Genomic DNA, 16,546 nt, shown 5'->3' on the forward strand with positions numbered 1-16,546 from the left:
TTAAAAAAAAAAAAAAGAATATATTGAACTCCCTGTTTAGTACTACTAGAATCCAACCTTAACTCCTCACATTAATACCTAAGACCTTCTATAATCTAACCTTGCCTAATTCACACAAAGTAAACCCAACAGTGTGTTAAAATAGTTTCTTCCAGTCAGAAGATACTATTTACTTTCCCTTTTCTGTAAACAGATGATTTTAATTTCTGGACATGAGTGAGCTTTTGTTCCTTTCACTCTGTGGTAGTTACATAATCTGTTGTCAATTTGAGACTTAAGAGTGAAGGTGTAGAGCTTGATGATCTCATTTGGAGGCGCTAAGGAGATAAATAGCTCGCTGGAGGTGGGATTACACACACACACACACTCCCTGTGAGATAGTTCTGCGAACAAGACTCATGGAGCTATGCTAGAGCCCTGGAGCAGAAGGAGCCACGTGGAGACCCTGCCAGCGCTGGGATGTTTCCACTGCCATTGGATCCACAAGACTTTTCACCCACTGGCCTGTGATCATCCTGCATTCAGCATCATTGCATGTATTTCTTGAGTCTGAAGAGGAATTTATAGATGAGTATTGGACATATGGGCTAATATTAGCCTTATGGACTTGATCTGGACTGGACTGGGATGTTTTCTCAATGTTCAATTGCTATTGTATATAAAGCTCTTTCTTCTACACATGAGTGTCCCTGAATTTTTTTCTCTAGTACACCTGGACTAACACATACTGTAACTATCCTCTCGTCTAACTGATGTGTCATAGTCTAGGTGACTAGTCATGTTAGACTTCTTCTTGAAGAAAGAACTTAATATGTTTCTCAGAATCATCTGCATACATCATCTGGTACAAATAACTATTCATACTCATGTTTTATTTCCTTCATGTTCCAAGAAGTATGAGCCACCAAATATACACCTAAATGTTAATAAGCAATCTGGTTTTTATTTGATGAGAAAATTCTGAAGAACTCACTATAATAAAAATATCTAGCCTATATTGATAAAATATGACAATATGACTAACACAAATGGCTTCATATAGATATCAAATAGAACCATGTTAAAAGCAACCCAAAACACTACTCAGCACTAAAATGTTTGTTTGCTAATTAAATTTATAGCACACTTTCTCTGAAGTGGCGTCATGAACATGAATTTTGAAATTAGACAAATCTGAGCTCAAATGTCATATTTCCCAGTGCTTAGCTGTCTGACCAACATACCACTTGGACCCTAAGCTTACTCATCTATGAAATGAAATCAAGATACGTCACTGAATTTTTAGGATTATCACATTATTATGATGATATTAAGATAATGTGTGCAAAGTACATCTCACATTGTCTGGCACAGAATAGATGCTCACAGAATAGTTGTTTGTACCCATCCTTTGATCCTGACCGTCTAATTCCCTTCCTTAATATCTAAAACCCCTGTACTGTGCTGCTGTAGTCCAAAGACCCACCAGCCATTGTGCTAGGCTGACATAAATCTTTGATGCCTTTCACATCACTTCATACTCATGCCTATCACGACTGTTTCAAAGCAGCTAGACCATGATGTACTTTTTTTTTTTTTTTTGACCATGATGTACTTTTATACCCAGTGTTCATTTGTCTGTTTCCAGAAGAAAATTAATTGGCTCAGCCCAAAGTAAAATTGTGAAATTATCAGCTTATATTAAATATCTCTAGCCTCCATTGTTGTTTCTTTTTGACATTTTGACATTTTAATTGTCTGGTTTCTTTTTGCCATCAAGCTTCCTCTCCCTAACTAATAATAAATAAATAGGAATCTGATAAGATCTTTATATTTATATGAACTGTAATTCTATCCATGCTGGCACCAGCTCGATGGTTTCTTTATCATCAGTCTAGCCTTCTGGTAATATGTCTTCCATCATCTGAAAACTTTGATAATATGAATATTTAATAAAACTCGAGTTGGGGGAGGAAATGAGGACCTAATGCCGGGGGCTTAAGTGGAGAGGAAATGTTTTGAGAATGATGAGGGCAATGAATGTGCAAATGTGCTTTACACAATTGATGTATGTAAGAATTGTGATGAGAGTTGTATGAGCCCCTAATAAAATGATTTAAAAAGAAAACAAGTTGGGGAAAGAGAAGTGCATTTAAATGAACTAATAATATTCTTAACTTTCATAGTAGAATCAGCAGTGATGAATTTTAATAGCTTTTTAATGGAAAGATGTAAATATAGTGAAAGAGGTTACTTTAATCCACAAATACTCATACTAGACTTTACATATTTGCAGTCATAATTATTCTATCACACCCACCTTTTTTTCCACCCTCCATCTCAAAGATGGCATTATTTTGAAGTTAATATACAAAGAATTTTTGTTATGAAAAAAATTTGTGTAAAGTTTATTTGTCCTCCCATTTTACTTTAGCTTCTGCATTTCTAAACTTAAAGTGAAATTAAATGTAATACTTTCTGTTGAAAATAACATTTGTATAAAATGGCTTTCTGTGTTTCTTACTATCTATATTAATACATACAGAAATGTCTGGAGTAATGGCACTTTTGTTAATGATGGTTCTGAGTGGTTGGATTTGAGGGGTGTTTTTAAAATTGCTGTATTCTTCAGTGTGAAGCCCTGATGATGAGGTGTGGGTTACATGATCGGGTGTTAGCTACAATGTCAGCTAGAAACAACCAGTTGCTTCAAGTGTTAAAGAGGAGATTTTCTACTCCCACAAAGCATTACAGGCTCAGCCACCTGCAAGGGAGATTCTACCCTGTATAATAGGGTCGCTATGAGTCAGAATTGACTCAACAGTGATTTTTGTTTCAACAATGATTTTGAGGGAAGATACTTTCCTGCATTCATTGCTTAACTTTTTTCTAATAAACTTATTTATAAAATAGCAAATAATTTTTAATTAAAATTTGGAGAAAAGTATTTTATATCAAGATTTTGTTAATTTTTAACCATTAAAACTTTCAGGGTACAACTCTACCTCAAGCAATAAGTCAAGTAACTCAACATCATAAATCTGGCATCAATGACAACAGTATTAAAGATCAGCAAAGAAAATATGATCCCCATAAAAAATGTAAGTTTTCAATTAGAAAAGTATGTTTGCAGTGCTAAATGCTTGGTTTTGTTGGCTTTTTAGAATTAATAACTTTGCTGTGACATAATTCATATACCATAAAATTACATATTTTAAATAGACAATTCTGTAGAATTTTTTGGACTTTCATGAAATTCTGAAACCACTACCACTATCTAATTCTAGAATATCATTAAACACAAATGATACCTGCTATTCCTTATGGTCACTCTCCATTTTTCTTCTAGCCCTGACTACTGTCGACCACTTATCTTCTTTCTGTCATAATGGATTTGTATATTCTGGGCATTTCATATACATGTAGTCATATAATATAAGGGCTTGTGTGACTGCCTCCTTTCACTTGGCATAATGTTTTCAAGGTTTATCTGACCAATAGCATGTATCATTCTTTTATTATGGCTGAATTATATTTATTTTGTTTATGACATTTGGGTTGAATGTACTTTAGGCCTGTTACAAATAGTGCTTTGAATGCTCTTGCATGAAGTTTTAGTTTAACATATGCTTGCAGTCTTCTTAGGTATATACTGAGGAGTAGAATGCTGGGTCACAGGACACCTCTATTTATAACTTTTTGCACCCCGCCAAACTGTTTTTCTTTTTCTTTATTTTAAATACTCTTATTGGGGGCTCTTACATCTCTTATCACAATCCATGCATTCATCCAGTGTGTCAAGCACATTTGCACATATGCCACCACCATCATTTTCAAAGCATTCACTTCCCACTTGAGCCCCTGATATCAGCTCCCCATTTCTTCCCCTTCCCTCTCCCATCCTCCCTCCCTCCCTCACCCTTGACAAGTTACAGATTATATTTTCCGTATCTTACATTGTCCTCCATCACCCCTCACCCATGTTCCCCTTATTCTTACCCCTGGGAAGGAGTTCTAGATTGATCCCTGTGATCCATTCCCCGTTTCTCCCCTCCCCCTCCCCCAATCTTCCTGGTGGTGTCTCTACTTTCCTTGTTGGCCCTGCAAACTGTGTTTCAAAGGGACTGTATGACTTACACTCACAGCATCAATATATTTGGGCTCCAATATTTCCATATCATCAGTTGTTATTTTCCTTTTTCCCCCTAATATCTTAGGAAATATCTAAGTCGAAGTAAAGTAAATTCTCATTCTTGTTTTTATTTATATGTCATTAACAACTAAACCTTTAACATCTCTGCTTGTTTTTCTTAGCTACTAGTATAACTGGAAAACTAACTATTCAGTTAGTTACTCTATTTGAAAATTCATCTTTTTTGTCTTAAGTTACAAAAGTTTTTTATATTTCTAGATGGTAAATCTTTGTTAAATATATGATTTGCAAAAGCTTTCTCCTATTCCATGTGCTGCCTTTTGACTTTCTGTACAGAACCCTAGAAACAAAATATTTTCATTTTGATGAAATATAATTTATTTTATTTTATTTTTTGGCTTGCTGTACTTGGATGTGCTGCCAGAACAGAGGAAGGATTGGTAGTTGGAAAATACTGCCTTGGTCATAGAAATGACACTGGGGATCACATGATAGAGTTTTGCAAGACCAAAGACTTAATAACTGCAAATGCCTTTTTCCAACAACATAAACAACTACTATACATAGCATACCATACAACAGCAGTGCTCACACTTGTTCAGCATGCGGGCTACTTATAAAATGACCAAGTCAAAATGGTCTACCAACTACAAAAATGCGAAACAGATATTAATTTTAATTAATTTATTTAATACATTTATTCATAAATGCATTGAGAATTCTTTATATGTACAATGTATGCTTATGTGCCTTGCATAACTGCATGAATCCATATTGCACAACACAACACAATTAACACTGTGCATTTTTTGTCATTACCTGGGTTTACTCTGATGACTTGCACTGAATGGAATCAGCCAGGGATGAATAGTCTGGACAGTAGCTGCTGACAGCCAGGCTCAAGCACACTTGCAAATGATCATAAGTCATGGTGGAATGGTACTTGGACTTAATGGTCTTTATATGGGAAAAAGCTGACTCACATAAATAAGTAGAGCCAAATAATGCAGTCAAGGGGGTAACACATTTTCTCATGTTTGGGCACTTTCCAACTATGAGTTAAGTTCCTGAACTGTTCAGCTGAATATCGGCTTGTAGTATCAAAATCTCCAAATCCGTGTGAAAGTGGTATGTTTTTGTCTTCTTACTTGGTCCAGCTCCCCCACTTATTTTAATACCCTTTCTTACATTTAAGAAAAAAAAATCAAGGTCTAAAAATTGGCGATAACTTAGCTTGTCAGTTTTGCTGCACTTAGCGCAGTTGTTTGTGCATACTTTTGACCCCTAAGATTGCATCTGATTGGCTGCGCTGTATATCATTTAACTGACGGGATTGATGATAGACTTACGTCTATTTTTTAATGTCATGCAATCTACCCACTCTACATTTGCGATCGACTAGTAAGTAGATCGAGATCGACCTATTGAGCGCCCCTGCTCTACAATATAGATGTCTGTTATACCTTACCAGATGGATTATACAGAGATGAAATTATTTTATCTGTGGAAAGAGACAGTTGAGATACTCAATCTCATCAACCAAAATAAAACCCAGGAGTGACTGGGGAAAAAATGTATCAATTGTTCACACGCAAGTTCAAGTGGAAGCTGAAAAAATTAAAAAGTCCAAAAATGACAAAGTATGATCTTGAGTATATCCCACCTGAACATCACATGTATTACTGCAGAGAGGTTACAGAGCAGGGTTTAGACATTTTATGTAAAAATCAACATTCATAACTACACATTCCATTTCCAAAGATGTGTATTTTGATCTATGAAAGGAACAAAGAAAGCTTGTTTAATTAGCTTTAAGGTTTATCACATTCCTTAGGCCGTTATTTTGGTTGGTGGCCTCTGACAAGCAGCTTCTTGGGATACATTTTATTTCTCATCCCCTTTCAGAAGGGTCACAAGGAAGAGACAAGCCAGTCAGGGTGCAGTATAGCACCAGTGAAACACACAACTTTCCTCTAGTTCTTTAATGTTTCCTCTTTCTCCCCCCCCCACCCCCCCGCCCCCACTGTCATGACCCCAATTCTGCCTTACAAATCTGGCTAGACCAGAGCATGTACAATCCAGGACAAATAAACCCCTCAGGACCAATAATGAGAGTAGTGATACTGGGAGGGTAAGGGAAGGTGGGGGGAGGAAGGGGCATCCCTTTCTCACAATGATCTACATATAACCCCCTCCCATGGGTCAGACAACAGAAAAGTAGGTGAAGGGAGACAGTAGTCGATGTAAGAAATGAAAAAAATAATAATTTATAAATTATCAAGGACTTGTGAAGATGGGAAAGGGAGAGGAAAAAATGAGCTGATACCAAGAACTCAAGTAGAAAGAAAATGTTTTAAAAATGATGATGGCAACATATGTACAAATGTGCTTGACACAATGGATATATGTATGGATTGTGATAAGAGCTGTAAGAGCCCCCAATAAAAAGATTAAAAAAAAAAAAGATGAGATCCAGCAACTACTTATTCTTCTCTTGATCAAAATATTCCCAAATTGCAGAAATGTATCTATACATTCAAAATATGAAACAATTGCTTTTTATTTATGTACTCAACTGCAATTTATCGTGCTATTATATGCCAGTTTTGTTCTGAGTTCTGGATGAAATGAGTGAATCAGATGGACGAACTTTCTCCTCTCCTGGTATTCACATTCTAAGATGGAAATTCATATTAGCAAGTAAACCATAAATGCCATGTTCTGAACTAATGATAGTGCTTTAAGTAGCTTACAGTCAAAATGCTATTCTAAATAAGGTGTCCAACAAGGCCTCTCAAAAGATAACATTTGAACCAGAGACATGAATAACACAGAGATGTATTTCTTGTACAAAGCCATCTGAAGAGTTGCCCAGCAAGGAAACTGATTCAAGCACAGGAGCTGAGACTATTTTATTTTCCTCTACTTTTATACGTGTGCACTGGTGGGGCAGTAGTTACGAGGTGGCAGTCTGCTTCCATACCGATTCACAGCCTTGGGAACCCTACTGGGGCATTCTACTCTGCTGAGTGTTGCTAGGAATTGGAATCGGCTTGAAAGCAACAGGTTATTGTAGTGGTGGTCACAGCATTTTTAATGTATCAAATATTACATGTATTATAAAAATAATTTTGAATGTTTTTGAAAAATATATTAAAATATGGTTCTATTTGATAAATGCATAGACTAATTATTATGACACTGTATATTTTTTCTTCTGCATTTTAAGTTAAATACAGATTTGTGTTTCTATAAAGCCAATAAATATAGTTGAAGATTTGATCTTTCATAATAAACTGTGAATTTTCTCCAAATTATTTGTTTACATATATTTATATAAGTGATTTAAGCCCTTTTGTGGAATGTCAATTGGTTATCTTGTGTGGGGTCTGACAACAAAGATTAAAGTTAATGCAAATCAATTCACTTTTACTTTTCCTTCTTAAAACATTGTTTAAATATTACTTTTTTATGTTCCTCCCTTCACTTCCTGTCCTATTTTTCCTTCTCCTTACCCTTTCTTTTCACTGTTGGTGCCCTCTTTACCTCTTTGTTTTCCTTTTAAACCCTGACTTCAGGCCTCCCATTTCCTCCACTCCTTCTGCATTTACCTGTCACTACCCCTGCCCCAACTGCCCCTGCCCTCTTGCCTCCTTTGGGCTTTCTTTCTCCCCCCTCACCCCACTCACAACCTTTTTTAGATTATGTAGATACAGTCCAATGATAAAAAGTAGTAACATGAGTTGTGAGTACCCATTTTAATCCAGTACAATTACCATCATAGAATATTGTACAATGATTACAAACCATGTTTCTAATCTTCACTTATTCCCTTATGCCAGTGGTTCTCAACCTGTGGGTCACGACTCCTTTGGAGTTCAACGATCCTTTCACAGGGGTTGCGCCCAGTTCATAACAATAGCAAAATTACAGTTTTGAAGTAGCAACGAAAATGATTTGATGGTTGGGGCACCACAACATGAGGAACTGTATTAAAGGGTCGAGGCATTAGGAAGGTTGAAAACCACTGCTGTATGCCCTTATTCCTTATATCCTATAATTTGTTAAATAAAATGGATTATGTCTCCAGCTCTTTCAAAAATCATCCTCTCCATTTTTTCTACCATTCTCCAATTTCTTTTCACTGTCTTTTTAAAATCTTATGTAGAACAGGACCTTAATTTAATCTTTCTAAAGCCACAGCTCTTATAACTTGCTTAAAACATGTTGCTGGTTGTTAGGTCATTGCCAACCAGTTTAAGTCCAGTGTTCAATATCTGGTTCCAACCTGCCTCCCTAGTGCCATTAGCCCCCAGTATGCTCCATATCCTAAAACTAAACTGGGGTTCTGAGATGCCCATAGACATCTTGCCATGCTTTCCACTTCCATGTCTTTGCCCCCATTATTCCTTTTGTGTAAAATACTTAGTCTCCTATTCAGCCTTTTAAAAGTCACCCATCCTGCAAGGCCCAATTCAGATACTACTTTTCCTTTCTCTTATTGTTATCTGTAGATATCTCTTCTCCATCTCACCTATGTTATTCCTCATGTTTAGAGACTGAGTCCTTTGGGAATTTTCTGAATCTTTAACTCAGTGCTTTGCTATGGAAAGTATTTGATAAACTTAATTGGTGTACACTAAGCTCATTAATTTACCAAAATTTCTATTATCTTGACTCTAGTTAAAGAAGAATGTAAGAATCCTAAAAATGAATGTCAAACACAAAAACTGTCAAATAAGCAGGTAAGCTTTCCTTCTTTTTTTTTTTTAACAATATAAACGTTTTATTGAACAGTCACAGCTCAAGTGGCCAACCAGACATCTGAGAACTGATAGCAGCTTCATTGTGGCCTCTGGGCTTCTCGCTTGGCCTCCAGTAAAGTGGGCACGTCACTCTGGTGCATGGAGCCTTCCACACTTTGGATGATGGAGTGGTTCGTGTCGTGTCATCCGTGAACTCCAGCTGCACCTGCGTGCACTGTCCCTGGGAGCTGGTCCTGCCCCGCACTTTGGTGACTCTGGCCAGCTTGATGGCGACACACAGCTGATGTCCAGGATGAGTGCACAATAGCAGTCTGGCGGAGAGCAAACTTACCTTTTTTTATTGTAAAGTTTGTGTGTGTGTGTGTCTGTGTATAACATCTGCTAAGTTTATGTACATTTGAGGTACTTTTTAACATCAAATTTCTAGTAGCTGATTTTTTAAATATAATTTTTCTGTGGCACTATGCAACTCCTTTAACCAAATTTGTAAGATGTTTGAGTAAGAGCCACTTGATGGGAAATTATACAGCAAGAATTCAGGATTTGGAACTAGAAACATGTGGCTCCAATTGCCTTTCTGCCACTTAGTTACTGATTGGCTTTGAGATAATCATTTCATATCTTACAGCCTCAATTACTTCATCATTAAAATGAAGATAAAATTGCCTCCATGTATACCTGTGTCTGTTGTGGGGTGCCATGTAATCAGATCTGATAGTGACCCCATGGGACAGAGTAGAACTGTCCCATGGGATTTTCTTGGCCATCATCTTTTTTTTTTTTTAATTAAACATTTTATTAGGGGCTCATACAACTGTTATCGCAATCCATACACACATCAATTGTGTAAAGCGCATTTGTACATCATTCTCAAAACATTTTCTCTCCACTTAAACCCCCGACATTAGGTCCTCATTTTTCCCCTCCCTCCCCGCTCCCCCCTCCCTCATGAGCCCTTGATGGTTTATAAATTGGTATTTTGTCATATCGTGTCCTGTCCGACGTCTCCCTTCACCCACTTTTCGGTTGTCTGTCCCCCAGGGAGGAGGTCACATATAGTTCCACCACCAGATTTTTCCCTGCAAAGCACCATCCTTTTGGTTAGCAGCTGAGAGCTTAACTGATGAGCCACTACGTCTCCTTTAAATCTATATGTACATATGTGTGTGCCTGGAGATAGATATGTGGAAATATATGTTACTATAAACCAAAAAACCCCACTCACTGCCATCGAGTCAAAGCTGACTCAGCAACCCAATAGGATAGTATAGAAATGCCCCTGTGAGTTTCTAAAACTGTAATTTTTTACAGGAGCATAAAGCCCCATCTTTCTCTCAGGTGTTAGTTTACACCTTGAAATTATATAAAATAACAAAGCAAACTTAATGGGTTAATTATTAATTCTGGGCAGTTAGATTATTATGATGGAAGCCAAGATCATTTCTGCCTCATTGAATATAGGCTCCACAAATAACAAATAACCAGTGCACATATAGTGTATATATTTTTCCGTGCACTTATTGTTATCTAATACGAAGACTTAACAATTAGATCTCTTATACTAATTGTTGTCTTGAGTCATGTGCTATCGGGTCCGTTCCAATCATAGAGACCTTATATGCAACAGAACAAAATAGGTGTGTGGTCCTGCACCATCCTCACAATCTACCACATTTGAGCACATTGTTTCGTCCCTGCATTATCACTATCTCTGTGAGGATCTTCCTTTCCTATACCAAGCATGGTATCTTTTCTCCAGAGACTAGTCGCTTTTGAAAACATTTCTAAAGTGCAGGAGACAAAGTCTTGCCATCCTTGCTTCTAAGAAGCATTCCGGTTGGACTTCTCCAGAACAGTTTCTGTGTTCTTCTGGCAGTCAGCCCGTCGAGTGTTCAGTGTTGTTTGCCAACTCTGTAACCCAAAGGCGTCGCGTTTTCTGCAGTTTTCCTTATTCATTGTCCAAGCATTTGAAAATATCATGACTTGGGCCAAGCATACTTAATTCTCAGAGTGATATTTTTACTTTTTAACACCTTAAAGAGGGTTTTTTGCAGCAGATTTGCCCAATGCAATATGTCATTGATTTTTTGACTGCTACTTTCATGGGTGTTAAATGTGGATCCAGATAAAATTAAATCCTTGACTGCTTCAATCTTTTCTCTTTATCATGATGTTGCTTATAAATCTTGTAAGAATTTTTGCTGCTTTAATTTGTGGTATAATGCATATTGAAGGATGTAGTCCTTTATCTTCTTTGCTTTGAATTTTTTCTTCAGTTCTTTCAGCTTGAGAAATGCTGCCCATAGTTTTCTCTTTTGCTTTTCTAACTCTAGGTCTCTGTGCATTTCATTATAATACTTTACACTGTCTTCTCAAGCTGCCCTTTGAAATTTTCTATTCTGCTCTTTGACCTCATCATTTCATCTGTTTCCTCTTGTTACTTGAATGTAGATTTAAGAACAAGTTTCAGCATTTCTTCGGACATCCACTTTTGTCTTTTCTTTCTTTCCTATCTTTTTAATGACCTTTTGCTTTCATTTACATCGGTGGTTCTCAATCTGTGGGTTGTGACCCCTTTGGGGGGTCCAACAACCCTTTCACAGGGGTTGCCTAAAACCATCAGAAAACACATATCTCCAGGCGGGTCCACCCACATGCAGATACGCCTACATACGAGTACCTGGCATGAAGACTGTTACCCATGCGACACCATGCTTCAAGACAAAATTTCATTTATTTGTAATTAGAAATAAATATTTCGCAAATATAATTATACATTGTTTTTGTGAGTAATCACTATGCCTTAATTATGTTCAATTTGTAACAATGAAAATACATCCTGCATATCAGATATTTATATTACAATTCATAAAAGTAGCAAAATTACAGTTATGAAGTAGCAACGAAAATAATTTGTTGGCTGGGGGTCACCACAACATGAGGACCTGTATTAAAGGTCCCAGCCTTAGAAAGATTGAGAACCACTGATTTACATCATACCACAACTCATCTGTTCTTTGATCACTAGTGTTCGATGTATCAAATCTGTCCTTGAGATGGTCTCTGAATTCAGGTGGTTTGTAATCAACTACCTGTTTTGGTTCTTGTGGACTTGTTTTAGTTTTCTTCAGATTCAACTTGAACTTGTACATATATAAGCAATTGATGGTCTGTTCTGCAGTTGTCCCCTGGTAAATGGAGCACATTAATTGTTGATACCAGCGAAGAAGGGTTGAATTATCTGACTGTTAAGACCTTCAGAAACTTATATGTTATAATTAGCTTTCCTTGTAGAAAGGAACTGTTTGTGCCATGGGCTTCCTTGGCAGTTTGGTGAACCCTGAGGACCTTCCTCAGAATAAAATACCTGGGATTTGCAAGAAAACTGATTATGATGAAGCACAACCAGAATCATTGCTACACTTATTACCATGGTTTATTACCTAAGTTCATGATTGAAGAAAATGCTAAATATAATTTAGAGCTTAATGAAAATAAAGGTGTAATTTTCCCCCCATACAAATGTACAGGCTCCCTTTTGGTTTTCTAACCACGGGTATTTGCACATTTCATTATCAGAGTTTTTATTGTCTTCTAGAGCCACCCTCTGTAAGTTTCTACTCAGCTCTTTTGCCTCATCATTTCTTCCATTCACTATAGTTACTCTACTGTTGGGGTATGAGGTCCCCAGCACTCAATGGGTCCTCAGAAGCAACTTTGAAATTGTGGAAATAATGAAGGTAGAGAGCAGAGCACAGGGGCTCCTTCTCCCAGTGTCAGGACCAAGAGAGGAAATGTGCTTTTAAAAGGCATACATGTCATACAGCGAACATGTTACATAGTCAGTGGGTAATATCATAAGCAGGTACCATGATAAACAAGCAGTGGGGTGAATCAGCATCTTGACCTAGTGCTAGTTTATCTGAAATGCCCCTGAGCCCGCACCAGGGGAGTAATCTCTGATCATTCTCAGTAAGAGAATCAGAAGAGGGTTATGTTACAGTTTACAGTGGGTTGGACTATAGAACCTGATTGCTCTTATCTACAGGTAACCTCCGGGCACAGGAAATAGACATAGGTATGAGATATCTTTTATGGTACCTCCTTTATGACAATTCATGTGTTCAGTCATGAGACTGTGTCTTAAGATTTATTTATATCATAACTGTGAGGGTCATCCCCCACCGGAGTTGGCTTTCCAGACTCATAATTACAAGCTTAGAGGATTTAGCTGCATTTCATTCTCATCCAGTCCCTCAGTTTACCATACTCTGCATTCAAGAGCAAGTTTAAGACTCTCTTCTGACATCCACTTTAGTCTTTTCTTTCCTGTCTCTTTCCCTGTAAAATGGAAAATAGTACTTGAAAAATATTGCAGAAATTTATTTAGACCACTACTGAGTAATAGTCATAAATGTTGTTTACCCCCACCCCCACCCCCCAAATTAAAAGCTTATTCTTAACTTTTTTATAGACTTTTGGAGGACCTGCCAAATGCAATATTAAACTACTGAAGAGAAATGAAAGTCCGGAAGTCTCAGAAACTCAGCAGGTTGTGACTGCTCCCTCACATCCCCTGGCTAAGGTAACAGACCGTGCGTTCCCTTCTCCTTCCCAAGCCATCACCCTTGGAAGAACAGGGGTGAAACTGAAAAACACTTTTGTACGTTATCTTGCACACGTCCGTTGTTAGATTTTCCTCTTCATGCACAATATCTTTATTCTTGCAGCCTAAGCCTGGAATTGAGAACTTTTTAGCATCCTTGAGTATCTCCAGAGAAACTGAAGTGCAGCCGTCTTCCCCCAAAGAGCCTCCAAGTGAGGAACACTTGTCACCGCAGTCATTTGCTCTGGTTCGTATCACGCAGGGGCTTTTGTAGGTGGCAGCTGGGGAACTGTGGGTTAGTTACATCTACCCTGTGCAACTGGTAGCGCCCTTTCTCTCACCTGGGCTTCTGTACTGCATCTCTGTTATCAACTTATGAAGAAACGGGCTTTCTGGGAATGTTAGCCTTTTTTGTTTTTTTATATACCATAGCTCTCCTACTTCTCAAACAGTGCTACTAGGTGATTGGGTCAAGCTAACAAAAAGTGATTATTTGTACATTTAATGTCTGACTGTTGATTTCCTTCTCTATTTAAATATAGTTAGCATCTTAATTTTTAACAATGAATTTCTTCAACATAGGAAAAATAAGCTGTCTAACTTTTCTTCTCCATCCCAATAATGTTCACAAAAGAAGGGAACACGGATGCTTAAAGAAATTCTCAAAATTGATGGCTCTGATTCTGCGGACCATAGCAATGAAGTGAAACAGTTTGGTAATGAAGTCACTGCTTCTTCTCATAGAAGAGATGAATATGGATCTTCCTCACAGCCTAAGCAAAATAGGAAGCTAGGTAAGTCAACTAAGTACTGTTATTGATAACCAATATGATTTTCAAAAAATTCATTTCATTTGATTCTTTTTGTCATGAGTTTTTTTAAAATTAAGGAGAGTTGGTAGAGTAGGGTGTTATAAGGTGGCTGTTAACCAAAAGGTCGGTGGTTCAAAACCATTCCATGGGAAAAAGACAAACCTTTTTGCTCCTGCAAATATTTACACCCTCAAAAACCCACAGAGATAGTTCTACCCTGTCCTATGGAATCTCGATGACTCAGAATCAAAGACTTGGGGTTTTGGTTTTTTTCCCCATTTTAAAAAACAAAGCTCCTTTTACTTTTGAAAGAATGTTATCATACTTAAAGCAATTATAAAATAATCTAATAGAACCAAAAGAACCATAATCCATAAATATCATCTTAAATTTTATTGTTGCAGTTGCTCATTTTTTATATACAAAGCCTGGTATCTAAATCTGGACCCCCAAGCCCCAACTCATCTCCCTGCAGCAATTTGAAAATAGCTATATAAATAATTTAACTTTTTTGAAATTTTTAAAAATCATTTTATTGGGGGCTCGTACAACTCTGATCACAATCCATACATACATCCATTGTGTCACACACATTTGTTCATTTATTGCCCTCATCATTCGTCAACTCCTCATTTTTCCCCTCCCTCATGAACCCTTGATAATTTATAAATTATTATTATTTTGTCATGTCTTACACTATCCGACATCTCCCCTCACCCACTTTTCTGCTATCCATCCACCAGGGAGGCGGTTGTATGTAGATCCTTGTAATCAGGTCCCCCTTTCTACCCCTCCTTCCCTCCACCCTCCCGGTATTGCCACTCTCACCACTGGTCCTGAGGGGATCATCTCTCCTGAATTCCCTGTGTTTCCAGTTCCTGTCTGCACCCATGTACATGCTCTGGTCTAGCCAGATTTTGAAGATAGAATGGGGATCATGATAGTCGTGGCGAGGAAAGAAGCATTTAAGAACTACACTGCACCCTGACTGACTTCTCTCTTCCCCACAACCCTTCTGTAAGGGGATGTCCAGTTACCTACAGATGGGCTTTGGTTCCCCACTCCGCACTCCCCTTCATTCACAATGATTAGGATTTTTTGTTCTTTGATGCCTGATACCTGATCCCTTCGACACCTCGTGATCACACAGGCTGGTGTGCTTCTTACATGTGGGCTTTGTTGCTTCTGAGCTAGATGGCTGCTTGTTTACTTCAAGCCTTTAAGACCCCAGACTCTATCTTTTGATAGTCGGGAATCATCAGCTTTGTTCACCACATTTGCTTATACACCCATTTTTCTTCAGCGATCGTGTTGGGAAGGTGAGCATCATGGCATGCCAGTTTAATAGAAAAGGTGTCCTTGCATTGAAAGACTACTTGAGTGGAGGCCCAATGTCCATCTGCTACCTTAATACTAAACCTATGTATATATGTACATAGATCTATTTCCCTATCATTATATATATATTTACATATGTACATGCCTGTATTTAGACCTCTGTAAATGCCCTTTGCCTCCTAATTCTTTCCTCTTATTTCCTTTTACTTTCCTCTATTCCCACTATCATGCTCAGCCATCATTTGGGTTTGAAATTTATTTTATTAAGTGAAAAATAATAATATTGGAAATGGCTGTTTTGATCAATAGATTACATGTATACAGCAATTCCTTTGCAACAGATTTTTAGAAAATCTGCTTCAAAAGACTTATTTAAATTGTTAAACAGCAAAGATGTCCCTTTGAGAACTAAGGTGCTCCTGACCCAAGCCATGACATTTCAATCACCTCATATGCACGAGAAAGCTGAACTATGAATAAGGAAGACTGAATAAGAATTGATGCATTCATATTGTGATGTTGGCAAAGAATATTGAAGGTATGGGCTGCCAGAACAAATAAGTCTATCTTAGAAGAAATACCGTCAAACTGCTCCTTAGACGCAAGGATGATGAGACTTTCACATACTTTGGTCATATTATCAAGAGGGAACAATTCCTAGGGATGGATCGACGGTTCCTGCACCAGTGAGCTCAAATGTAACAACAGTTGTAAGGATAGCACAGGGCTAAGCAATGCTTTGTTCTTTTGCACGTAGAGTCACTGAACTAACTCAACAGCACAGAACAAGAACAAACAACATAGTTAGGAACACTATGTCTGGCACATTTTCTTGGTTTTGTTTTGTTTCTAGTGCCCATTTTAAAAAAATCATTTTATTAGGGGCTCATAC

General features: G+C 37.5%; 1 protein-coding gene across 5 annotated transcripts in view; it reads left to right on the plus strand.

Moving 5' to 3' along the window:
* XRN1 (5'-3' exoribonuclease 1) overlaps positions 1–16,546 on the plus strand; it is a 160,164-nt gene that overhangs the window by 130,350 nt on the left and 13,268 nt on the right. For all 5 annotated transcript variants that reach the window (XM_045287476.1, XM_045287478.1, XM_045287479.1 and 2 more), the window contains exons 33-37: positions 2,972–3,080; positions 8,816–8,877; positions 13,373–13,483; positions 13,629–13,751; positions 14,139–14,298. In XM_045287476.1, the coding sequence (XP_045143411.1) occupies positions 2,972–3,080; positions 8,816–8,877; positions 13,373–13,483; positions 13,629–13,751; positions 14,139–14,298 (565 nt within the window). The remainder of the gene's footprint in view (positions 1–2,971; positions 3,081–8,815; positions 8,878–13,372; positions 13,484–13,628; positions 13,752–14,138; positions 14,299–16,546) is intronic.

Source organism: Echinops telfairi, unplaced genomic scaffold (assembly GCF_000313985.2).
Source record: "Echinops telfairi isolate 266 unplaced genomic scaffold, ASM31398v2 ScPeMD7_16;HRSCAF=60, whole genome shotgun sequence".
NCBI classification, from domain to species: Eukaryota; Metazoa; Chordata; class Mammalia; order Afrosoricida; family Tenrecidae; genus Echinops; species Echinops telfairi.